Source organism: Taudactylus pleione, unplaced genomic scaffold (genome assembly GCF_031769625.1).
Source record: "Taudactylus pleione unplaced genomic scaffold, aTauple2 ptg001288l, whole genome shotgun sequence".
NCBI classification, from domain to species: Eukaryota; Metazoa; Chordata; class Amphibia; order Anura; family Myobatrachidae; genus Taudactylus; species Taudactylus pleione.
The window spans coordinates 2,019,260-2,045,128 of record NW_028285688.1 but is presented as its reverse complement, the minus strand read 5'-3'; the positions used below and the strand labels follow the sequence as shown (position 1 = coordinate 2,045,128).

The 25,869-nt window shown below is 44.6% G+C and overlaps 1 protein-coding gene across 1 annotated transcript; it reads left to right on the top strand.

Moving 5' to 3' along the window:
* Positions 1–1,566: 1,566 nt before the first annotated feature.
* LOC148443383 (kinesin-like protein KIF19) lies at positions 1,567–22,550 on the top strand. The gene is made up of 12 exons (XM_088462906.1): positions 1,567–1,698; positions 11,241–11,351; positions 11,877–11,964; positions 13,261–13,397; positions 14,847–14,972; positions 15,324–15,503; positions 19,175–19,318; positions 20,720–20,842; positions 21,552–21,639; positions 21,987–22,056; positions 22,320–22,431; positions 22,530–22,550. Exons 1-12 carry the CDS (start codon positions 1,567–1,569, stop codon positions 22,548–22,550), a joined length of 1,332 nt encoding a protein of 443 aa, XP_088319032.1.
* The last annotated feature ends 3,319 nt before the right edge of the window (positions 22,551–25,869 follow it).

Below are 25,869 nucleotides of genomic sequence, written 5' to 3'. Positions count from 1 at the left end.
GGGCCCACCAACCCGCCCCTCTGCAGCCACGACCAGTTGGTTAATTTGTGATATGTTTATAAGCCAGCCGCCGGTGCACTGTATTCTGATCTCGGGACCTGCTTTGTGACCCGCCGGGCCCTAGGCGGCCTATTAGGTTGCCTAGCGATAAATCCACCCTTGGGGAGCACTAGCTATGCCCCTGGGAAAAAGTACAGTACATACTTAAGATCGATAAGGATGTTAGATGATATATTAACAAATAGATTCTTGACTTCCAACAAAAAGTTTTCTACAATTGGGCAAGACCACTGTATATGAAAGGAAGAAGCAGGGGCCTGACCATCTCACCCCAAAAAAAAAATGCTTGGGTTTATTATTTAATCTAGTTTAAGATTGGTGACACACCAAATCTGGATAAACCAACCTGTAAGAAAACCAAAGCCCGGCACACACAACCCACACCATCAAGGATGCACATCTGAAAACAGAACTAAGGGGTCAGGACCTATCTACACCCCAAACTTGTTCTGTCCTTTGGTGGGGGAATGAGGTGCTCATAGCAGGGCACGCATTTCTTGCACAAGAGAAGACTCAACAGCTCAATCGACCTACCTAGGAGCAAACGCCTGGACCTACACAAAGGCATTCACCATAGATTTGTGCTGCACCTTCTTCCTGAAGACTGCTTGACTGTAAGACACACCAGTGCCCTCCAACAAAAGAATGCCTAACTAGCTAACAGCTGGACTGTCCCTTCCCAACTAAACTATAAGAATAAACAATATGAACAATAGTAATCAGTGCGCACTGAGCCAACAACTATATATGTAGTCAGTTACCATTCACTAAAATATCAGTAGATGTGTGTACTTGGTACTTGCCTACTTTTTTATAAACTCCTCTCCAGGAGAAGCCTGGAGAAGAGTTGCAGTAGACCACTGAGGGCGCGGGTGCTTTGTGTCCTTAAGCCCTGCCCCCTAAAGGCATAATCCCACAAATCAAGGGTCTAATAAGAGGAGATGGGGCCACAATGTTTAGCTTTATATTAGGCCCGACCCCTCCATATGGACCTGCTATTCCGGGTATTACTCCCCAAACCCTGCACACTTCCCTAGCAAGTGGGCGAGATGCAGGAGATTCACCTAATCTTCCAGGGATCCAGGGGACTAACTGATAAATCAGCAGTCTCCCATACCTTCCAAGAAAGTAGGTAAGTATGCTCTATGCCTCTAGCTAGCTACACAGGCACAAAATATAGCACAGCAATAGTGGTGACAACACAGGTAATACAAGTGGGCAATGTAATCAGAAACTAATTATGCTAGCCTACTTCTAATGGGGCCTGACTGGGGAAACTTATTTGCAAGATTGACCACAGAAGGTTTACTATGCCTAGCTACCTATTTGGACCTAAATGTGAACAATCAATTTAGCTGCCTATTAATTCCTACTGGTGTCCAGTTTGGTGGGAAAACAGGTCATTTTTGATTATTTCCCTGGAACCCTAGTGCCCAGTGCAATAAACTGGTGACCAATCCTCCTTATGTACCTCAGGCTTAGGTGCCTTTACAGTATAAGATAAGAATGCCCAATCCCTACCGCACTGTGCAAGTAATCATTGGTGGGGTAGTGGCCTACCTGCTTGAACATCAAGGGAGTTATATGAATGTTGGCTTAGTGCTCAAAACTATACAGGTACCTGGAGGGGAAGGAGAGGTAGGTCTAGTGCATACTTCCAGGGTAAGGCACCCAGATCTAGGTACTGCTGAGATGCCTGCAGCTACAGAGATCTGCTTTTCATGGCACTCCAGAATTATCACATTGGATTCAGCCCAAAAACCACACTGGGTCATTATATGCCTGAACCCATCAACTAAGGTAATCTGATGAAGCAGACTGTGACCACTTAAACGCGTCATGCTTGAGGAAATGAAATGCCATTTATGTAATATTCTACATTAACTTTAAATTGCCCATCATACGGCAATTTATATTTTGCCCATCATACGGCTTTATTATCACAAAGACATATTGACTACCTCTTATTGAGGAGGGGTGCAGATCCTATTCTTCAACGCCTCAGGGGCTTATGTTATAATCCGCAAAATGTAGGCTATTTTGCCTTTTGAATGATTGCCGCTATAAAAATATTGGCAGTCTCAGCGGAATCGTGCCCCTGCCTGCATCTCACTGGCTATTACATAAGCCCCTTAGGGAGAGATGTATCAAATCTTCAAAACAGTGGAGAAGTGGGCAAGTGGAAAAGTTGCCCATTGTAACCAGGCAGCTTCCACCAATCATTTTATAGAATATAGTTGATAAATGCTAGCTAGAAGCTGATTGGTTGCCCACTTCTCCACTCTTTATAACGTATAATACATTTTCCCCTTAGTGTGTATCTTAAAGTAAATGTGTACTCAAAAATACTCTGTAGTTTGCAATGAGGAGTATTTCAGTGGGTGATCCAACACAAACAATGTATGTGACTTGGGGTTCTGTGACTTGAACATGGCCCAGCCACACATTTAACAGTTCATTAATTAAATTCAGGGGTTCCTGGGAATTTACTTTCACTGGCTCATTTGATACAAAATAGGCTCTCACCCTGTTGCTGTGATGTATCGCCATCTGCTGGTGTCTCAAGCTCATAAAATGAAACACTGTGAAAGCGAGACTTCTGTTTACAACATAACTACAGATAAACATGGCAGGTGCGATCAATATATAAAAAATACCCGGCATATTCTAAAAATATAAACTACAGAACTCTCAAGTTAAAACATTTTTGGACAATGTGACTCTTTGGACAAACTGGAAGTGGTGTGTTAGAAGTATCTTCTTTGTATTTATTTATTTATTTTAATCATTATGGGGCCTATTCATCAACACTAAATTAATGGTTTTAATGAAATTTTTCCTTAATTACTGTTTTTTTAGTATTCATTAACACACTTAACGCAAGAGATATCACTGATATCTCCTGGTTAAGTCCGTATGTGTTAATTTTCACATTCCCCATACTTTAGTATGGGGATGTAGAAATTAGGCTATTCATCAAATTCCGAGAATTAGTTATTTTCGGAATTTGATGGTGTTACTGTACGCCAACTTCAGATGGTGTACAGTCCCTGTAAGGCTAAACAAGCTGCCGTTTACACAGCAGCTTGCGTAGCAGTGGTACAGTATATACTTACCTGCAGGTCTTCTGGAGGACAATTTGGAGAGAGGATGGAGCGGGCAGCGGGCCTGGGAGCTGGACACGCCGCCAGGGAACAGAGGTGAAGGAACGAGGCGAAACAGAGGATGGCAGTGAAATGTGCAGGCAGGCAGGGAAAAGTATCTATTTCCTAAAAAGCTGTAATCGCAAAAATGACAGCTTTTCAGAATAGATATTTAAGGAGAGGAAGAATAATGAATTACTCCGATAGTTAGGTAGAACTCCATGCGAGTTCTAAACCTAATTATCTCCAGAGAATTTTTAGTAATGATGAATCGGCCCCAAAGACAGGGGAGGCTCTGACTGCACATCCCTGGTATTTTCTGTGTGTGTGTGAATTTACAGCAGTTTTCTCTCCTATATTTCTGAATTTGTAGTTTCATATATACTATATGATAGATTGACACGTTATAATAACAACCGCCCACAGAGCCCAAACTGTGAGAATTTTTAAACTGGTTTCATGCACCAAATGATGCCCCATAACCCGGGCGGGAGGGGACTGCCTATTTTGTCTATACTGGGCCCCATAATTTCTGATGGCAGCCCTGCTCCTGTCATTTTTCAAACACAGTCTACAAAATGGCAGATAGATAATTGTCTGGTACTTTATCTCTCTCCATTTGCTCTCCCTCCAAGTTTTGATAATTACTACCAGTGTCGGACTGGGGCATGAAGGACAAACAGATCCTGCCCACTTCCTGAAATGAGTCTGTAAATCACATCATCATGACACATCCCCGTGGCCTGATGCTGTGATTGCCATTATTAACTCACATGGGTTAGGCTATGATTTTGTGAATTGCATCACTGCACCACCATCCTGCACTTGCCACTTGGACCTAGGTAGACAGGGGCAGACTGGGCCGGGTGGCAGGGGGAAATATGAACCCGGGCCAGACCCCTATTGTATTATTTCGGTTGGCATCTAGCCGGCCTGTTAGAGATTTGTTCAGCCGCGGGCCACCTATCTGTCTGCTTTATGAATGGGCAGGTGGTGCTGAGCAGACCCTGCCGGGAAAAACACACTCAGTGACAATCTATATAGATGCTGTTCAGTATTTATGAAAGTAGGATTTGGATTACCTACTGTATGTCACTGTGTGCACTGCCTTTTGCCTTAGAGAAGGAAGCGCAGCCACAGCATGCAGCTTACAGTTTGTGTGTCCCCTTCCTCCTCCCACAGCAACTGGTTTCCTCGCCATTGGCGAAACATGTAACTGTGCACCTCATAGACCTGAAACACAATGTGGGTATCTGCTTATGTTGCGATCATTCATTCATTCATTCTTTCCACTTTGCTTTTTCTTATGGTCTTTACACACCTACTAAGGGGAGAAAACTGAATAACTACATCTGTCCCAATTGTAATATACATAATTTTGGGAATGTTACTGTGGTACCCCCATAGTTATGGAGTCACCCCGACAGTTATAAAGGGTAACCCCAAATCCCCCAGCTGTCAGAGCATGTAAGTATGGACACATAAATTAATAGCTGGCAGCCCCTGACAATTTTTTAAACAGTCTATATATGCCCCATTAAGCCCCATATTAGGAATGGAATTAACTTTCACTGACCCCGTCAGCCTGGCTGTCACTGAACCTGCACTGACAGGGCAGATTAGCCCTGTGCCGACCAGCAGCAACCTTCAGCCCAGGAAAATCCCCCATACCTATTGGTGGCTGGTGGTTGCAGGGTAGAGTAGCCCTGGGGAGGTCTGGTTCTGAGAGATTGTGGTCAGTCAGGAGGCCAGAAGCGGTGAGCTGAGGCAGGCCAGATGGCTTTTTATATATAAAAAGGCAGCAGCCCAGTGGCAAAAGGGCTCTGATGGGTAAGAACCGAGACACTGCATCAGCCATGTAGCGCGGGGACGATTTGTGTGGACCAGCAAGGGAGCAGTGGAGGACATCACTAGCAGCAGTGCAGCCGTGGATGGCCACGGGAACTGCCACCACAGAGGGGAGCACTGCTGCAGGAGATGATCCCCAGCTGGTGTGAGGACCCCTGCCACAAGGACCTTGGATGCTGGTGCCATTATTGACACCTGCAGGACCTGGCTGCTTACCCCAGGACGAGTGCTACTAATGAAAGTACTGAAGGACCCCCTGTCTGGTGACAGTCCAGGAGTGTTGCATCAAGGCACAGACCTGTGAGGACCCCAGCAGATGAGACCCAGCACTTACCTCCTTGTGGAAGTACTGGGAGACCCTGGTGGCTGTGTGACTATCCTTGTCGCTATCTCTCTCTCTTAGTAAAGCTCCACACTGATATGATCCATCTCATGCTCTCATTTTATCCTCACAGGCACAGCTGAGCTAATGAGTGAGCTCAACACTGTTATACAATAGGCTTCTCCTTGATTACTGCCTTTGTAGAGTGAGCTCGGGCTGTAGTGAGCAATGTGACATAATATGAACTGGGGACACTGTATGGCATAATATGTACTGGGGATACTGTGTGGCATAATGTGAACTGGGGCACTTCAAAACTTTAATATGCCATAATATGTAATGGGGTCACTGTGTGGCATAAATATGAACTAGGGGCACTTCAGTGTGCCATAATATGGGGACACCATGTGGCATAATGTGAACTGGGAAGTACAATGTGGCATAACATAAACTGGGAGCACTTCAATATGCCATAATATGTACTAAGGACACTGTCTGACATAATATGAACTGGTGGCACTGTTTGGCATAATTTGTACTGGCAGCACTACAATGGGGCATATTGTAAAATGGTGGCACTAAAATGTTGCATAAAATGAATTGGGGCACTGTAGATGTAATGTGAACTTAGGCACTACTATGGTACATAAATTGAACTAGGGCACTACTATTGGTAAGAACATTACTAGGCACTACGATGGGATATAAAATTAAAAAATATAATAAAAAGTTATTTATGGCACCATGAGGCATAATGTGAAATAGGGTACTACTATGGGGCATAACATTAACTAGGCACTACTATGGGGCATACAATGAACAACTGATATAGAAAGAGGTGTCTCTCTTGGAATATTGGGGCTGGAGCACCTTCAAAATGTTACTATGGGGTCCTCAAAGTTTTTGCTATGCCCCTGTAAACATGTTGATGTATGATGTACACAGAGCAATAATATCTAAGCTTTCGACCCATACTGTACATGAGGCTCCTCCATGCTGGTCAAGGTACTGAAAATGGTATTTCAGTAGACCAAGCTGCAATTCGTTGTGTGGTTTGACAACAGAGGCTGGCTGGCAACTTTCAGCCTGGGGGGCAAACACAAGCAAGTGGCCCTGGCACATTGCAATTCAAAAAATGGGTTTGACAAAAACTCTGTAGGTGTGGTTTATCTAATGTGGGTGTGGCTTAAATAGGCAATGACACCCATGGATTAAAGCTCTATCAGCTGAAGAGCTCAGTACACAATCAGCCAATCAGAAGTGACCAGCTGGTGCTGCTGGTTGTCTCTATCATTGTGTATGGTTGCACCAGCACTCCAGCCTCTGCAAGAGATACATCTCCAGACAGGTGTATCTGCCTTTAGGTCTGCATCAATCATAATTATGAGAACACGCCCCCTTTCCTTCCCTCCCTCATGCCACTGCTCCAGGGCCTAGGAAATCGCGAGTGTAAGAGGTGCCAAACTTTGAATACGGATGTACATGCACTGTTTATGGTATGTAGATGTGGCATGAAAATGTGTATCTGACTTAAAACAATAGATGTACATCCAACACTATATGAGCCTCACTCTGTATATGTTTCCACAGATGCATACCTCCCAACATGACCCTCTCCAGGAGGGACACAATGCTCTGGTCCTGGATTTCCCTGGTAAGAGGTGGGGCTGCAGCACAGTTCAAAAGTCAAATAGGGGAGTCACACCAACTGTCATTTCACACACTGCCAAACATCACTGGCTGGGACTCACTGGCAGTTGGTGTGACTCCCCTATTTGACTTTTGAACTGTGCTGCAGCCCCACCTCTTACCAGGGAAGTCCAGGACCAGAGCATTGTGTCCCTCCTGGAGAGGGTCATGTTGGGAGGTATGCAGGTGCATAGTATGGGCCTGAATGTATCACAGACACACACAGTGCACAGATAATACACATCACTGCTGTGTGTAATGATTACATTTCTGCTTATCCCAATTATGTGTTTTGATTTATTGACATATAATCATCACATTGTATTTATTATTAACCCCCAATGCCCTGCCTGAGATACATGGCAGTCCCCCCCTGCCAGGGCACCTAGTGATGTCATAGTTGCAGCTGATGATGTCACTATTGGAGGTATGATGGGTATAATAAGGTAGCTGGATGCTTCCTGTGTCATATCTGATATTGCTGGACTAGTGACAGTACAGATATTTCTCTTCTCATTTCTGAGTGGATAAAATGATTTTAAGATGAAGAAGGCGGGAAATAACCATCCTAAGGACCATCAAATGACTGTAAGTATCTCTTATAGAGCCATGGGCTCACTGTATTACTGATGGGTAATGATAATAGGTCACTGCTATATGATTTCATATAAGTTCAGGGTAGAGATAGATACATTAGTTATAAATAATCCATTTTCTCTATATTTATACTATTTACTATGGACTCGAGTATTAATTTGTGTTTTGCTTAGTAGCTTCCCAGACTTTCTAATTATTATGTAAGGTTCTGATTTCAAATTGTGTAAAATAAAAGCAAAAATATTGTGAAATGCTGTTATACCAGGGGAAGTGCATCTATACCACTGTTTTGCTTTATATTAGTGGTTTTTGTTTTTGCCAACATGGGGAAAATTCCATTAGGTCTGAAAACACGTTTTCAAGCGTAAAAGTCAAATTTGAGTGTTAAAAAAAAATAAAAATTGGCCTATTGATTAGCCGTACAGTTGCCGATCATTAATTCTGTATAGGTATTAATGCAGGCATTTTTTCGGGACCCCTTGAGCAGGTCAAAAGTTGGGGAAAACTCCTATTTTAAGGTTAAAATGTCGGGACTTAGGGCCTGATTCAGAGCCGCTCGTAAGCGGCCGCTTGTTCGCTCTGAGCGATGTTCGCACAACTGCGCATTATGGTCGTAATGCGCATGCGCAAACCAGCGAGGGGCGCCTAATTTGATTGACAGAATGTACCGTTTGTGGGTGGTAACAGGGGAAGGTGCTTGAAAACGGGGGAGTGGAGATCCGAACGCAGGCATGCCTAACGGTCAAAAGGGCGTTTAATGGGAGTGCATAATTAGTAAAGGAGCGTCATCGACCACGTCATTTGGTTGTCTTTTAGCCTGCACTGCTCGCAGTGATAGCGGTAAGAAAAACCTACCACAAGCACTGCGAGCAGTTCAGATGCCTTTCGATGTACCTGATTAATCTAATAAATACCTGAGATGACGTGTGATGTGAACGGCAAAGGGGCGTCTTTACAAAATAGCGAGCGCATTTTTCGCTCGCTCAGACATAGAGGCGTCAACAAACCGCAAAGAGCAAGCGCTCAATTTAAATAGCCGACGCCTTTTTTGGAACGACCATCCGCAAATAGCGTCTGGCTCTGAATCAGGCCCTTTGTTCAGTACCACTGGGACACCCTCCTTCACTGTTTGGAATTGTACAACTGGCTCCAGTGGTAAAATAGTCCTTTATTTATTACACATAACCACTCAGACCAAGACACTTGTCTTTTCTTTCGGAACAGAATAGGCTGGTTTGGGAGATTACGTTGGTATTAATAATCCTGCATTGTTCTTATGTCTGTTTCATTACTTCACAGGTCGCTCTGCGCATCCGTCCATTTAATAGGACAGAGGCTAAGAGCAGCGCCCGATGCATTGTACATCAGCTCGGGCCGCAGGTAAGAAAATGCTAATAACATTATTTTAGTTTAAACAACTGAATTAGTGTAACATTTAACACAGTTAATTATAAACTAGATTTTTTTTTTTACCAATACATTATTCTTAAATTTGTTTTGTTTAATTTTTAACTTTGTATATATAAATATGTTTATAAATATGATAAAAAGAAAATGTTTTGCTTTGTGTATCAGAGGTTGAACGCTATCCACAGTCCCCATATACCCATAAGCAATTTAGGGCCTGATTCAGACCCAGTCGCTATGAGCGTATGCTCACTCGATGCGTATGCAAATATTTGAAAGTGACACGGCGGGGAGCAATCGCTTGCCAAGGCATAAGCATGCCCATCTTACCTGTACGAGCGTTCGCTTTGTGTATGCAGACTCCCCTTAGCGAATGCAGAGACGCCCACTGCCCCACGTCATCTCCTGAAAGTTTGTGAAAACTACGCTGCCTGTTAATTATGCACACCTCTAAAACGGCATTGAAACACTCAGGCACGCCTGCGTTCACACCTCCACTCCCTCGTTTTTACTGGACTGCCCCTGTTACCACCCACAAACGGCCTCTCCTGTCACTCACTCTGTGGGGCTGGCTTTGCTGTGCGAGCGAGGGATCTGCGATGCGCATTGCGATGTATACACATGTGCAGATTAGCAACCATCGGCAATAGCGAGCACAATGCGGATAGCGTCTGGGTCTGAATCAGGTTCTTAGAGTAATAACCAGTGCCAGGTGTTACCTCTCTGTGCACAAGAAACCATGGACTGTGCAAATGCTGGGCGTGCTGCAAAACACCATTGCAGGGCTCCTAAGCTGCTCTTTAGGGATGGCCATCGACCATTCATGATTCATAATCATCGATGGTTTATGGCCGATGTTGAATGTTTTTCCCATTGAAGGGGGAGAACCAGATTGGTCCACTGTCCAGTCAGTCATGGAATAGGGATGAGCATCGTTTGGTGAAGCCATCAATGGTCATCCATTGTATAGTTGATTACCATCGATGGCCACTTTATAATTTGCCATCGATGGTAACCATACCAATGGCCATCCCTACTGCTCTTCCCTCTTACTAACCAGTTGAATATGTTTGTCATATAGGGATGTGATCCCACGGACCAGTTTGAAGTGGTGATCTCTTTCATTGTGGCTTCCTATTGGTCTGCATGGTCATGCAGCACCTGCTTTTGTTATAGCCTATGAAGTTAGGGTCTCATTCAGACCCGCTCGCAAGCAGGTCGATATTCAGGCCCTGCGCACGTGCAGCGGCCGCACTGCGCGTGCGGAAGCCCCGGAGCAAGAGAGAGAGAAATTCTCTCGCTCCGGGAATCACTACAAAAGGGGCGGCTGTCGATGGTTATCGACAGCTCGCCCCATTTTGTATATGGGGCGGCTACACAAACGGAGGCATTCCCAATTGAATGCCTGCCATTTTGGGGCGGCCCCACTGACATCACTCTTGATGTCAGTGGTGAGCTTCCCGCTCTAATAGAGCCGAAAGCTCACTGGGGCTTGCAGTAGATGAGACCCTACCACAAGGGTCTCATCGCAAGCCCCGATGGTCACGATGGTCTTGACCATCGCGTCCATCAACCTGGCCGCTCGCTAAAGCTGTGGGTGGTCATCCACAGCCTAGCAAGCGGCCAGGAGGCTGGGTTGGAAAACATATGCAGCCGCCCTCATTCAGAGCGAGCGCTCGCATTTTGCGAGCACCTCTGAATGAGCTCCTTAGTGTGAGAAGATGTGTCTATGTTTATATTGCAGAGAGGCAGGATAACATCTTCCATCTCACCCTATCTGCCCAATCCAGGGCTCTCGGTTCAGTAGGGATATTTGTCATGCACATATTTTATGGACAGTAACTTATGGCATTTCCCTTTAATAAAGAGGGTATGCTAAGACTTGTAGTTACACAGTCAGACAGACCCCCAGGCTTATGAGTTAGACCATTCTGTGTCTTAAGGGCCTAAGAACCAGTGACTAGAAGAGTTTATATAGATATCAGCAAAATGTTCCTGGAAACTGTGCTGAGATGCTGATATATATGACTCTATACTCACAGATCACATTCCCATGTGTGACTTTGCTTTTATCCATTACTATAAACAGGACTTAAAATCTTCTGCTCCAGCCATAGAGGTGCTTGTAGGACCTGGTTACATGTACTGAACATGTGTCTTCTCTTTCCTTACAGACAGTACTACTGCAGGATCCTGGCGAGGATCCTGATGATGTCCTGCGTTGCTGCAGGACCAGGGAGAGGACGTTCACCTTTAATGAGGTGTTTGATCAGGCAGCTACCCAGGTGATTGTAATCCTGAGCTATTTATAATGAATAATAAAAGTTAATAATATATATAATACAGGTCTCAGGGACATCTTATGAGAAGAGGGTTCCTATGTGCTGTCTTTGAACGGGTCCCCCCCAAACCATTGTACACGAGGTGCACTCTCTGGTACTGTGTCAGAGCCTATTGTGCAGGCATACTGTATATCTCTGGGAAAATGGTGGCACAATGTACATTTATTTTGAGGCAGCTGCATGGTAAGTACATACAATGGGTATATGGAGTGCGGTGTGGCCCCCCCTGGATTCAGGTGCCCATGTGCACCACACACCCTACACCCATTATACATATGGTAACGCTGCTCATACTGCATCTTGTAAGGGAGTAAAATAGCGCATGAGAACAATTTAGCATCATATGTGACTGTAGCATCAGCCAGTAATGCCTGTACAGCTGTCATTTCTCCTTATTCACTATAGGGCATATTGTTACATTATTTTCATGATTGCTTATGTATCATCAATAAATATGTCTCATTTTAGGAGCATGTCTATCAGACCACAATGAAGAACCTAGTGGATGATATCATCTCTGGGTACAGTGCTGCTATATTTGCGTACGGCCCTACAGGTAATATTAATGTTATTAATACATAAGTCTAATTGTTTATAGTGTATGTGTAAAAGTAGTGAGCTGGTGAAATGAGTAGTGGTAAAACATCTGGGCCATCTGTACTGTTAGTAATTGTGAGCTAGTAGTTTCCTTACGGGCTGTGCAATTATCCAGGTGGTTCCAGAAAGTGAGGCGTTAGGTACATGGCACAATCCGGATCTGAGCACTGAGGCCCTCATTCGGAGACGGACGCTCGCTCTGAATCTGGGCGTTTTGGGTTTTTTTGTGCGGCCTCCTGGCCGCTCGCATAGCTGTGGGTGACCACCCACAGCTATAGTGAGCGGCCAGGATGATGGTCGCGATGGTCAAGACCATTACGACCATCGGGCTTGTGACAAGACCCTTGTGGTACTGTCTTGTGGCCGCAAGCCCCAGAGAGCTTCTGGCTACCACAAACGGTAGATGTTCACTTGGGAATGCCTCCATTTGTGAAGCCACCCCCCCGGCCATGCCTACCAAATGGGGAGAGCTGTCAATCACCATCGACAGCTTGCCCCCTTTTGGTGCGAGACCCGGAGCGACGGAGCGACCATCGCTAGCCGGGTCTCGCGCATGCGCACAATGGAGCCGGCTCCGTCGTGCGCATGTCCAGTGGGCAAACATCGACCCGGTTGCGAGCGCTCAGCGTTTGCGACCAGGTCTGAATCAGGCCCTGAGTCCTCAGTATAGTGATGTCAGATACAGGATAATAGATGAACATTTGAACTGAAAATATCCAATAAGGGCATAAGTCATAGTTCGTAAGGATAACTCTTCTATTTGGGACATGGTAATAGCATGAGAATGGTGACAAGTGTGGTAGTGCTGGTAAAATTGTATTGGATCACATAACTATGTCACAATATAGTTTTTCGTTGAATAAAAAGCCCCCAAATGTGCATATATTAGATTTTTATATAGCATCTTAAGTGATGTTTACATTTTAATGGTTACATTGTCAGTATGTGATAGGCTGTGGTTACCACTGCTTCTAACTCTCACTGACCAGGGAATAGGTGCACCCATCAACAAATATGGAGGCAGCGTTTTATGGGCAGAACAAATATACAATAGTGCACAGTCTACCCATTCACTAACAAGCGGTGACATCCCTGAGAGAGTGACCTGATGAGCAGCATCCTGATGAATATTGGCTTAGTCACATGATGTCTGTCACTGTTCATTACTGACATGACACACTGTATAATTACATATCTGCCATTCTTTCTTATAACGTCAGTGAGTGTATGCCTAATACCTTTATATTTATCACAGGCACCGGGAAGACCTTTACTATGATGGGCAATGGCCATGAGCCCGGAGTGATATTACGCACTCTGAAAGATCTATATAAGACCATCGAGGTGCAGAGAGGGCAGAATAAATTCTCAGTGTCAGTGTCCTATGCTGAGGTAAATATGTGACACATGTAATTATTATTATTAATTATTATTATTATTATTATTATTATTAATAATCTTTATTTATATGGATGCAGCATTTTATGGACAGATAGCATAGAGACATTTAGAGATACGAGTGAGGAGAGAGGGGGGAGGGGTTAATGGAGAAGAGGTAGATCTGAGTACAATCAGCATAGAGATTATATTGGAGGCCAAAAGAGCCAATTAGTTCACCTAAAGAAGATATATAGAGGGATAATAGGAGAGGACCAAAAACGGAACTTTGGGGGACACCTACTGTCAGTGGAATTGAGGGGGGGAGTCATGAGAGGAGACAGAGAAGGAGCAGTCAGAGAAGTAGGAGGGCAGCCAGGAGAGGGCAGTGTACAAGGGAGTGAAGGATTTGCAGGAGGAGAGGGTGGTCCTCAGTGTCAAAAGCAGCAGAGCGGTCGAGGAGCATAAGCAGAGAGTAATGGCCCTTGGACTTGGCAGCGGAGGTCATTACTGATTTTTGTCAGGGCCGTTTCAGTGGAGTGGAGAGTATGGAAGCCAGACTGAAATGGGTCATGCAGGGAGTGGGAGGTAATAAAGCTGGTAATGTGGTTGTAGACAGTACACTCAAGGAGTCTGTGGGCAAAAGGGAGGAGAGAGATGAGTCTGTAGTTGGAGAGAGTGCTAGGATCAAGGGTAGGTTGTTTAATAATGGGGTAATAAGGGCATGCCGAAATGCAGAGGGGACAGTGCCTGATGAGAGGGAGACACTGAACAATGGGCAATATGGGAAGAGGTAGAAGGAGAGAGTATTTATGATTAATATGAATAATATTAATTTATTTTATTTTATATGCAATCACTGTATCTGTGTACAATATATGGAACATGCCGCTTAAGCATTTTTTAATTGTGTAAACATAGGGTAATGCTACTTAATAATATACTAATAACACTATCAATCCACATCTCTACACCATCTCTGTGTTATTGTGCACTATACACACTTATTACACCTGACATACACCTGCAGCAAATGCTGTATATCAGCTGGATGCATCGTGAGATGATTCTGGCCCAACAAATGCATGAAATAAGCTTTATATGTGTCCTCCCTATGTACATTCTACACACATATGCAGCCAACTGTAAATTATCCCCCTATATATGTAATTGGGCTTAACTAGCAATCACCAGGCCCCATAACAAAGTTTGAGGGGCAACTGCTCTGCTTTTTTGAGAATGTATGGGGACTGATGCAGAACTGAAAGCAAAGATGGGCCCCTGCCATGTATGTACTGGCCCCGAAAAAAAAATTCTTTATGATATGCAGCATCTGGAGAACCACAAGTGACACAAGCCCTTTCCAGAGAGTAAATGTGGATTACACACTTGTCGTGTTTGTATTGCAGACAGTGATTATTCCTTGTGCTGCAGACAGTGATCATTCCTTTATTACATTTTCAGGTCTACAATGAAACCGTTCGGGATCTGCTAAAACCGTCCTCTGGATGTTTGAAGCTTAGAGAGGATCCCAACGGCAACACCAGGATAGAAGGGATTGCAGAGTTCTTCCCCAGCAGTCCTGAGGAGGTGACTATCATTAGTCTGTGCTACCCTTATGCAGTGTCCATGCTTCACCACTAGTCATCCCTGTCTATATTATTATTATTATCTTTTATTTATAAGGCACCACAAGGGTTCTGCAGCACTGAACAAGGGGGATACAAATGACAATAAGTTATATAAGTACAGACTAATATAAACAGTGTTGCTGTCTGTAAAGAACCTGTTAATGTGTGAATGAATACGCAGAGCCCATGACTATGTGGTCGCTGGTGTAGTGACCCTGCTGTAGCTATAATACATGGGCAAGTGTAACTTTATGAGTTGTTTTGTGTAACCATAAGAGTGTTGGTGCATCTATATTACTTTCTTTTTCAGGCCATCGCATTACTGACTAAAGGGAATAAGCGCCACTCTAAGGCAGCCACAGCTGCCAATAAGAACTCATCCCGCTCCCATGCTATTGTACAAGTCACCGTAAAGCAGACGAGCAATGATGGAGTGTGCACGGGCCGGCTGTACATGGTAGACCTGGCGGGATCAGAGCGAGCATGCCAGGTATCACTTGTATTTAACATATCATTATCATTTCTTTCTATGTCCCCTGCAATGCCAAAGAGGTAAATATCGTACGAGTTTGCTATCCTTCTGCAGTGTTCATGTCTTATCACTAGTTGTCACTAGGCCTGATTCAGCAAGGACCACAACTATGATTACACACGCAATCGGCCAATTGTTGCGTTCTGCGCATGTGCATGCATCGCAGTGTGCGGCCCAAATACAACACTGCAAACGTGACTGAGGGCCTGATTCAGAGCCGCTCGTAAGCGGCCGCTCGCTCGCTCCGAGCGACGTTCGCACATCTGCGCATGCGTATGGGTCGTAATGCGCATTTATTGCGGTCGGAAATCGTGCACTCGCAAAACAGCGAGGGCCTGCTAATTTGAGTGACAGAATGAGGCGTTTGTGGGTGGTAACAGGGGAAGGTGCTTGAAAACGGGGAGTGGAGATCTGAACGCAGGCGTGCCAAATGGTCAAAACGGGCGTTTAATGGGTGTGCATAATTAACAAAGCAGCGTCATCGACCTCGTCACTTGGTTGTCTTTTAGCCTGAACTGCTTGCAGTGATTGCGGGAAGTAAAACCTACCACAAGCACTGCGAGCAGTTCAGACACCTTTCGATGTACTTGATTAATCTAATAAATAGCGGAGATGACGTATGATGCGAACGGCCAAGGGGCATCTTTACAAAATAGCGAGTGCATGTTTCGTTCGCTCGCTCAGACATAGAGGCGTCAACAGACCGCAAAGAGCGAGCGCTCAATTTAAATAGCCAGCCCCTTGTTCTTAACGACTGTTCGCAAATAGCGTCCGGCTCTGAATCAGGCCCTGAGATCACAGTGACTATGCATGCCATGAGGTTAGCAATTCCTGAGTAAGGTTAGAGCTTGTGCAAGTGTGCGTGATGCTGCGATTGTACTTAATGTTACCGATGGTTTCACAGTCTTGCTAAGTATTACGGATGTGTGCAGCACCGTTGAGAGTCTGGCCGGACCCGGGTAATGGAGGGGGTGTGGCCTAATCATGGGGAGGCGTGGCCACGCCCCCTTGAAAATAAATAAATAAATCATCACTTCTTCAGCGTCGCATAGCGGTGCAGCGCACCGGGGAGGGGGGCTCTGTAAGCTCCCCAGCCCAGTGCTAAGCAGGGGGGGGCACAATCAGTGTGGTCCCTCCCCTCCACAGCCATAGGAGACTGCTCCGGCTGCTGCAGCAGCCGCGAGCAGTCTCACACAGCAGCCCAGCACAAGCTGTGTGCTGAGCTGCTGTGAGGGAGGGGGCTGTACCCGCTCCCCCCCTCTCGGCGCCCACGGATGTGTGTAAGGTAAAGTGTGCATCCTTATGTTGTGCTGTGATGGCATAGCGATCGCAGAGGATTAGCATAAACCCTCACAGTCAGACTGAGTGCGTAATCGCTATTACATTCGCAGTTGTGATCCTTGTTGAATCAGGCCCACTGTCTACTTTACGGAGAGAATATTTGTCAATCACATCAGTCCCATTGTAGCTTAGGGGTAAATTTACTACAGTGAGAGTTTTAGAAGTGGAGATGTTGCCCATAGCAACCAGTAAGATTCTAGCTATTATCTTCTAGAAGGTGCTAGTTAAATGTTAAGTAGAATGTGATTGGTTGCTATGGGCAACATCTCCACTTCTAAAAACTCTCACTTTAGTAAATTTACCCCTTACAGTCAAAACACACATATACACACTAGCACACTCACATACTCACACACTAGCACACTCACATACAGGGGTACATTTTTTTGGGCCAGCAGCCAATTCACCTGTCACTATGATTTTGCAGGAAACCAGAGCACCTGGAAAGAACCCACGCAATCACAAAGAGGAACATACAATGTATTTTCAAGAATATACAGATGTGTCCACATACATCTATCCTCCGTGCACTACAAGTCACGCTACACACGGAAGCTCCATGTGACTCAGTAGCCCTAAGCGTCTTTTCATGTGACTTTTTACCTTCAGCGATGTGAATAGGAGGCACAAGCAGCTTCTGCCAGATTAAAATGATATGCAGCATGCCATGTTCTGTGTGCGACTGCGGGTGTATCTGCATGCAAAATGCTACGTAACAGTGTCAGCGACTGTAACGTAGCATTTTACATGCATATACACCCTCAGTCACACACAGAATATAGGCATGCTGTATATCATATTAATCGGCAGAAGCTGCTTGTGCCTCCTCTTCGCATCACTGTGCAAATAATTGCATGCATTTGAAGGTAAAAAGTCGCACAAAAAGATGCTTGGCACGATTCACGCCATAGCATGGCGCGACTATAAGAACTGTTTAATGTGCAAGGAGACTAGAGGACACATCTGTTACAGGTTACTAAAACTGCACTATGCTAAATGCTTTGGTTTTGCACCAGTGAGCACAGATAGTCCACCTAGAGCTTGTCTGGGTGGACGCGGCAACCGTGGCCCATAGCTAGTTACGGCCCTGCTCGCACAACTTGGTGTGTATGGCGAAACCATATCTGCTCTTGCACTTTTGTAACGTAAATGACATCCATTATGTGTATAATTATCAGAGAGCTAAGTAGTCCTAGGGTAGTCATTGTTCTGTAGTCTGAGGTGGCATGTACTGTAAGCTCTTTTCTTTGATTAAAGCTCTTATGAACATTGTAGTTTGTTTTTGCATCTTTTTGTAGTAAAAATAGCTCTTTTTAGATGGCTATAACAGAGCCTTTCATGTGTATAGCACTTTTTTCTTGTGTTTGTAGTACTCCCTAAGGGCCTGATTCAGAGCTGAACGCTCTGACCAGAGCGCTCGCTCTGAATCAGGGCCCTCCTACCTTTTTTAGGAGCGTCCTCATGGACGCTCGCATAGCTGTGGGTTACCACCCACAGCTTATGCGAGCATCCATGATGATGGTCGCGATGGTCAAGACGGTAGGGTCTCGCTTCCGCAAGCCCTGGAGTGATTCTCTAGCAGAGCCAAAATCACTCCCACTGACATCACTAGTGATGTCAGTGGTGCCGGCTTCAGACGGTAGGCGTTCCCATAGGAACGCCTCCGTCTGGCCGTCATGCCCCCGGCAGGCCCACCAAAGGGGGCGTGCTGTCAATCAACATCGACAGCACGCCCCCTTTGGTGCAAGACCCGGAGCGACAGCTTGGCTGTCGCAGTCCGGGTCTCGCGCATATGCACGACGGAGCTCCCTCAACATCGACCCGTTTGCGAGCGTCCTTTGCTCGCGAATGGGTCTGAATGACCCCCTTAGTGTGGCCTTTCTCCCCTTAGAGCCATGATTCCCAATCTGTTACCGGCCATCTCCCCCTTGGTTACATACATTCTGTGACCCCCACCCACTGAGACCTTACTCATAACAAATTATATAAAATTTTGATCAAAGTTATTTTTTAATTGATAACATAAACCAGCATCAATTTAATGATACTAATAATTGAGTTATATTTTGTTTTCTTTAGTAGCTTGGGATAAATTACATGCAGTAAGAAAAGCATTTCTACCAATATCACTAACTAGAACAAAGGTGAATGGGAGTCACTGTCTTAGGACACAAATGGAGTAAATTGTGTAATTAGTTTTATCATACAATAGTTTATGTGCTTGTACCACATCCACACTGTGACTGAAGTCAGATGTGTCTTCATTATCATTTCTGTTTCTATATCAGACTAAGAACACTGGCCAAACCCTGAGAGAAAGTGGCTATATAAACCGCTCCCTTCTGGCCCTAAGGAACTGCATTATGGCGCTACGCAAGAGACCAAGCGGCCATATCAATTATCGGGACAGCAAACTGACCTGGCTGCTAAAGGTATGTTATTACTATGAGATTTCCTACACACATATGACCATACAACTGTACCTAATGTCAGGGACAGTGATAAGAGAGAAGGGCCCTGTGTGCAGTCTCCATGCAGGCCTCCCCCTTCTCTTACAGGCACATGCACTAATTATACTCTGGCACTGAGCTTTCTCTACTGGGCATGTGCTTTGGAAATATGGCACCCATGTCATTTTCCCGGTGACTACATTGGTTATTACAGCAGCATTAGCAGAGTGTTAAGTATAAGTTATGGGTGCAGGGTGCAGTGTGAGACTACTGGACATGTAACCCATATACCCTGCACATATTATAGATACACCCAGGGGCTTATTTATAATGGGTGCAGGGTGTGCAGTTTAGGGGGGGACCGCACCGCACACCCTGCACTTTTTTTTTTTTTATACTTACCACTCCTTAGGGTCAGACTGGCTGGAATGATACATTGTTACTCTATTACAGAGTCAGTTACCTGGCAGAGCAGGAACATGGATAAACAGACCATACACTGTAGTATCCATGTTCTCTGCAGGCTATGTCTTCTATAATGGTTAGCCAAGATTCTGTGGTGGCTAGCTACATCCCTCTAGAGGCTTGCCACACCCTCTAAACATGGGCCCCTACCACTGCCTTCCCCCGGTGGGCTCTTCATGCCCCAGTCCGACAATGCCACTCCTAAGTCCCACGTATTGCTATTTTTCCAGCATATTGCGCATGTGCAGTAGGAAGTCACCAGGAAAATGGCTGACGCGCCGTTTTCCTGGTGATCTACACATGCACAGTAGACTCCGGGCACACTCTAGTGCCCAGAGCCTACTGCTGCATTCAGGTCGCTGACAGCAGCCGGGGAGAGAGAAGGGGGCCGGGGAGAGAGGAGGGGGCCCATGTTCACTTCCCCTCCTCTCTCCCCGGCTGCCGTCAGTGAACTGACATCTCTTAATAAGCCCCTGGATACACCCATGGCTGATGTATAAGTAGCATTAGTCACTTCTTAGATAGCATTTTGGGATATAAGCATTTAGGAAAATGAATGTGAGTTATCAAACAGGTCAATTAAGAGACTTTATTATGCCCTGATACTAATGGGGTGTGGTCTAGTGTATGGGGGTGTGGCCAATCCCCATTGTAAATGCTGAGGTCCTGTGTACAGGGGATGTGGCCACAGCATCTATGCCTGAACCCCAGTCATCAGGAATATTGCTCCTAACACAATGTTCTGTTGTTTTATCTCATACAATGGCTAAAATCAACTATGATATTAGTAATTAGTGCAATCATTTGTTTCTCACAAACATAGCATAAAACAATAGTAGTAGATCTTTAGACTGCTCATTACAATGTGTAAGGATTACTCAGTGATCTCCCCTATAACCAGAGCTTTATCTATTACAGGGCGCACTGAGTGGCAGGAGCAGAATGGTGATGATCACACACATCAGCCCTGCGGATGCTGCCTATGAAGACTCTCGCAGCACACTCACCTATGGGAGCAAGGCCAAGTACATCAAAACACTGGTGAGCAGCCCCCAAGGGGTAACTGTATATGTATCTATGTTACTGGGTATAACTGTGGTGCAACAAGGGATTTATTATTAAATAAAACAAACATTATGAACATTCAAATCAGTTTTATTAGAAGATTGGTTGGAATGTGATCATTTACTTTCTATTGAAAATTCAGCTGTCAATTAAAATATGTTAAAAATATTTACTACAGGCTCAATCAGTGATAAAAGCTACACCTGTGGTATTATATGTCTGTGCGAGGACACGTAGGTTACCCATCCATAATATACTGTCTCCCTGTTTTCTCTGAGTGTGTCAGTGCCCAGTAACTAAAGGTGGGTACATACACACCTGAAAGATATATCTGCAGATCGAGTGATCTGCAAATATATATTTAGATGATGGTCGTTCATACATACTAAATGGCCATCATCTATCTGGCAGCCACTGGTCCCGCTGGCAGGGAGGTGGGTCGGGGCCGCCCCCCTCCCCACGGCTGCCGCTTTGTATGTACGGGTGGTCTGTACACACTTGCAGTCTGCAGACATATCTGTCCCATCAGCTGTGCAGCACAGTCAATGCAATATGTCTGTGAATGACACGATTCACTGACATATCGTGTGTACACACTTGCCGACGGCCTGCAGATATATTGGCCGATCAATTGATCAGCCAGTGAGTACCCAGCATAACTCTCTGCTGATTACCCTTCCTGCAGGTGGAGAGGAACCGTGTTTGTGCCCCCCACAAAATCCCTCAGGCTGCAAGAGAAAGCAAAGTGCAGCAAGAAGACCCTCAACTTCCAGGTATTCTTTTTTCTTGTAATGAATCCCTCGTCCTCCAGGTAATTTTGTATCTTATAATGAAAAGATTGAGGGGTCTGTTTATCATAGTTGTGCACTAACAATCTGCATCACCACTTATCCCAGCAATACAGATTGTAGTTACACCACAAGTTACCATGCTGGGTGGTTGGGAGGTATGTACATATACTGTCTTTACAGTTACAGATTAGGCAAAGGAAGCAACTGATCCAGGAACAATAGGAACAAATAGGGGTTTACATTTCCAAACTATAATCCATTGACTAACTGAAGCAAAACATATACCAGACATAGTAGTAACTGTACTATTTCTGTATTCTTTTCCATAGAGCCAGCCCATAAGGACCATAAGGACAAAACCCCCAGTTCCAGTAACACTGGTCCTATGAGACGCTCTGAGTAAGTACTTTGTGCAGATATCACATGAACAATAAGTAACAATGTGATTTATGTATAAAAATGTAAAATTATGACAATTAGTGTAATTTATAGATAAGAAAAGATAGTTGTGAAGTATTTTTTTAGCTATTACTATATAAATGTTAATAATAATACACCATAATATGTAGCTATGGGTACATTATTATATTGTACTAACCTTAGCTATTGTTACATTCTCATGGAGTCCTTTAGGTGCAAATGTATCTGTTTTCTCTTTTTAGGGCTTTGCTGCCTAAATTGTCATCCGTGGTCCCTATGCCAAGAAATGACCTGGCAGTACCTGAGGCCATGGTCCTTATGCCAGATAAAAACCTGGCAGCACCTAAGGCTGTGGTCCCTATGCCAAGAAAAGACCTGGCAGTACCTGAGGCCATGGTTCTCATGCTAGATAAACACCTGGCAGTACCTAAGGCCGTGGTCCCTACATCAAGAAAAGACCTGGCAGTACCTGAGGCCATGGTCCTCATGCTAGATAAACACCTGGCAGTACCTGAGGCCGTGGTCCCTATGCCAATAAAACACTTGGCAATAACTGAAGCCGTGGTCCTCATGCCAAAAAAACACCTGGCAATAACTGAGGCCGTGGTCCCTATGCCAATAAAACACCTGGCAGTACCTGAGGCCATGATCCCCATGCCAAAAAAACACCTGGCAGTACCTGAGGCTGTGATCCCCATGCCAAAAAAACACCTGGCAGTACCTGAGGTCGTGGTCCCTATACCAAGAAAGCACCTGGCAGTACCTGAGACCGTGGAACCTATACCAAGAAAACACCTGGCAATACCTGAGGTCGTGGTCCCTATACCAAGAAAGCACCTGGCAGTACCTGAGACCATGGAACCTATACCAAGAAAATACCTGGCAATACCTGAGGTAAGGGCTTTCAGTGTCATTGTGGTTACTTACCTTTTCCTTTATGTCCTAGTATTTATATATTTTTTTCATACAATATAATACTTATTACAATGACATTTACATCTTATATTACTCCACAAGTGTCACAATTTATACACAATATGAGAAAGAAAAAATAGGTTTCTTGTAATACAAATGATCTTGCAAAAATCTAGTCCATTATAATTGTAAATTTAATAAAAATAATTGATAGTGAACAAGTCCATGGCTGCAATTTATTTAAAAGCGATGATGAATAGCCCCGGGAGTGAGCTACCAGAGCTAATCAATTCAGCCTGATGTTGGCCCGACTAAAGGATTTCTTCTCGCACCCTCCTGGGGCTGCGAGGAGAAATCCAACAAAAGTGCAATAACAGCCTTGCGGCCGGCACTTTAGCCGGAGAATGGCAGTTCTCACGACTAAACACCCATGTTAAGTCGTGAGAACTGCCATTCTCTGACTTAACAGCGCGCTGAATTGAATCGCGGCCAATAAGATAAGCTAAATTTAGAAATGTTAACAAAGGCATGAAAAACCTCCAGATAAAACTAGTAAAACTAATTTATTCCATTTATATATAATATATCTAGTCATACATTGTAGTATTATATAATTAAATACTGAAATTCTATTAGAAATTCAACTGCCAATTCAAATATGTTAGAAATATCTACTACAGACTCAATCATAAAAGCTACACCTGTGGTATTACATGTCTGTGTGAGGACACGTAGGTTACCCATCCATAATCTCCTGTCTCCCTGTGTACTCTGAGTGTGCCGGTGCCCAGTAACTAACTCTCTGCTGTCACCCTTCCTCCTGCAGGTGAAGGCGCACCATCTGAGTCTGGCCCACAAGATCCCTGAGGGTGCCAGAAAAATCAATGTTCAGCTGAGACTTGTCCCCCAGGTATTCTTGTACCATGTAATTAAAAGTTTAAGGGACCTATTCATCAAACGATACATGGCCTGGTAACCATGCGGAAACGCTAGTTCTCGATATTTAAGTTACAGGGCCATTCATCATCAGGGGTCTGATAGGACCCCTTTGGTATTCAGCAAACTCCGAAAACTGAAAGATGGCGCTTGTTCTCGGAAGCAAACTCTAAAAACTTTCACTTTTCGGAGTTTGCTGAATATCAGGTGGTCCATTTGGGATCCCTGATGATGAATAGCCTAAATATATGTAAACTAGCATTTCCGCATGGTTACCGGGCCATTTATCGGTTGATGAATAGGCCCCAGTGTGAGGACACGTAGGTTACCCATCCATAATCTCTTGTCTCCCTGTTTTCTCTGAGTGTGCCAGTGCCCAGTAACTTACTCTCTACTATTTACCCTTCATCCTACAGGTGGAGAGGAACCATGTTTATGCCCCCCACAAAATTCCTGAGGCTGCAAGAGAAGGCAAAGTGCAGCTGAAAGACCCTCATCCTCCAGGTATTTTTGTCTCTTGTAATGAAAAGATTGAGGAGGCGGTTTATCATAGTTGTGCAATTACTATCTGCATCACCACTTATCACAGCAATACATATTGTAGTTACACCACAAGTTATCATGCTGGGTGCTTGGGAGGTATGTACATATGCTGGTATTTACAGTTATAGATTAGGCAAAGGAAGCAACTGACCAAGGAACAATAGGAACAAATAGGGGTTTACACTTCCAAAGTATGGCCCTGATTCAGAGGCGCTCGATATTTGCGAGCGCACGCTCTGAATCAGGGCATTTTTTTTTTCCTTACCCGGTCTCCAGGCCGCTCACTAAGCTGTGGGTGACCACCCACAGCTTTAGGGGGCGGCCTGGCGATGGTCACGATTATTGCGACCATTGGGTTTGCGAGGAGACCCTGTGGTAGGATCTCAGGTCTCTCAAGCCCGAGTGGACTTCCTGCTCTAATAGAGCAGGAAGTCCACTACTGACATCACGAGTGATGTCAGTAGGGCCACCAACAAATGGCAGGTGTTCCTTCAGGAATGCCTCCGTTTGTTCAGCCACCCCCCCCTACCTGTCTACAAAACAGGGTGAGCTGTCGATCAACATCGACAGCCGCCCCGTCTTGTAGTGAGCCCCAGAGCGAGTGAAGTTCTCACTCGCTCCGGAGCTCCCACACGTGCGCAATGGCCCACCATCGACCTGCTTGCGAGCGCTATGCGCTCGCGAGCAGGTCTGAATCAGGTTTTATATTTCATTGACTAACTGACGCAAAACATATACCAGATAGAGTAGTAACTGTACTATTTCTATATTCTTTTCCATAGAGCCAGCCCATAAGGACAAAGCACCCAGTTCCAGTAACGTTGGTCCTATGAGATGCTCTGAGTAAGTACTTTGTGCAGATATCACATGAACAATATGTAACAATGTGATTTATGGATAGAAATGTAAAATGATGAAAATCACTGTAATTTCTAGATAAGAATAGATTGTGATGAAATCTTTTTTTAGCTATTACTATATAAATGTTAATCATAATACGCCATAATAGGTAGCTATGGGTACATTATAATATTATACTAACCTTAGATATTATTAAATTTTCATGGAGTCCTTTAGGTGCAAATGTGTCTGTTTTCTCTTTCTAGGGCTTGGCTGCATAAACTGCCCCCTGTGGTCCCTATGCCAAGAAAACACCTGGCAGTACCTGAGGCTGTGGTCCCTATGCCAAAAAAACACCTGGCAGTACCTGAGGCCGTGGTCCCTATGCCAAGAAAACACCTGGCAATACCTGAGGTAAGGGCTTTCAGTGTCATTGTGGTTACTTACCTTTTCCTTTATGTCCTAGTATTTATATATTTTTTTCATACAATATAATACTTATTACACTGACATTTACATCTTATATTACTCCACAAGTGTCACAATTTATACACAATA

Excerpts from the sequence above, each read along its gene's own strand:
- LOC148443383 (XM_088462906.1), top strand. The coding sequence starts at position 1,567 with ATGCCCAATCCCTACCGCACTGTGCAAGTAATCATTGGTGGGGTAGTG. Across the intron at positions 20,843-21,551 it reads CCAAGTACATCAAAACACTG|GTGGAGAGGAACCGTGTTTG; the intron begins GTGAGCAGCCCC and ends CCCTTCCTGCAG. Across the intron at positions 21,640-21,986 it reads AGAAGACCCTCAACTTCCAG|AGCCAGCCCATAAGGACCAT; the intron begins GTATTCTTTTTT and ends TCTTTTCCATAG.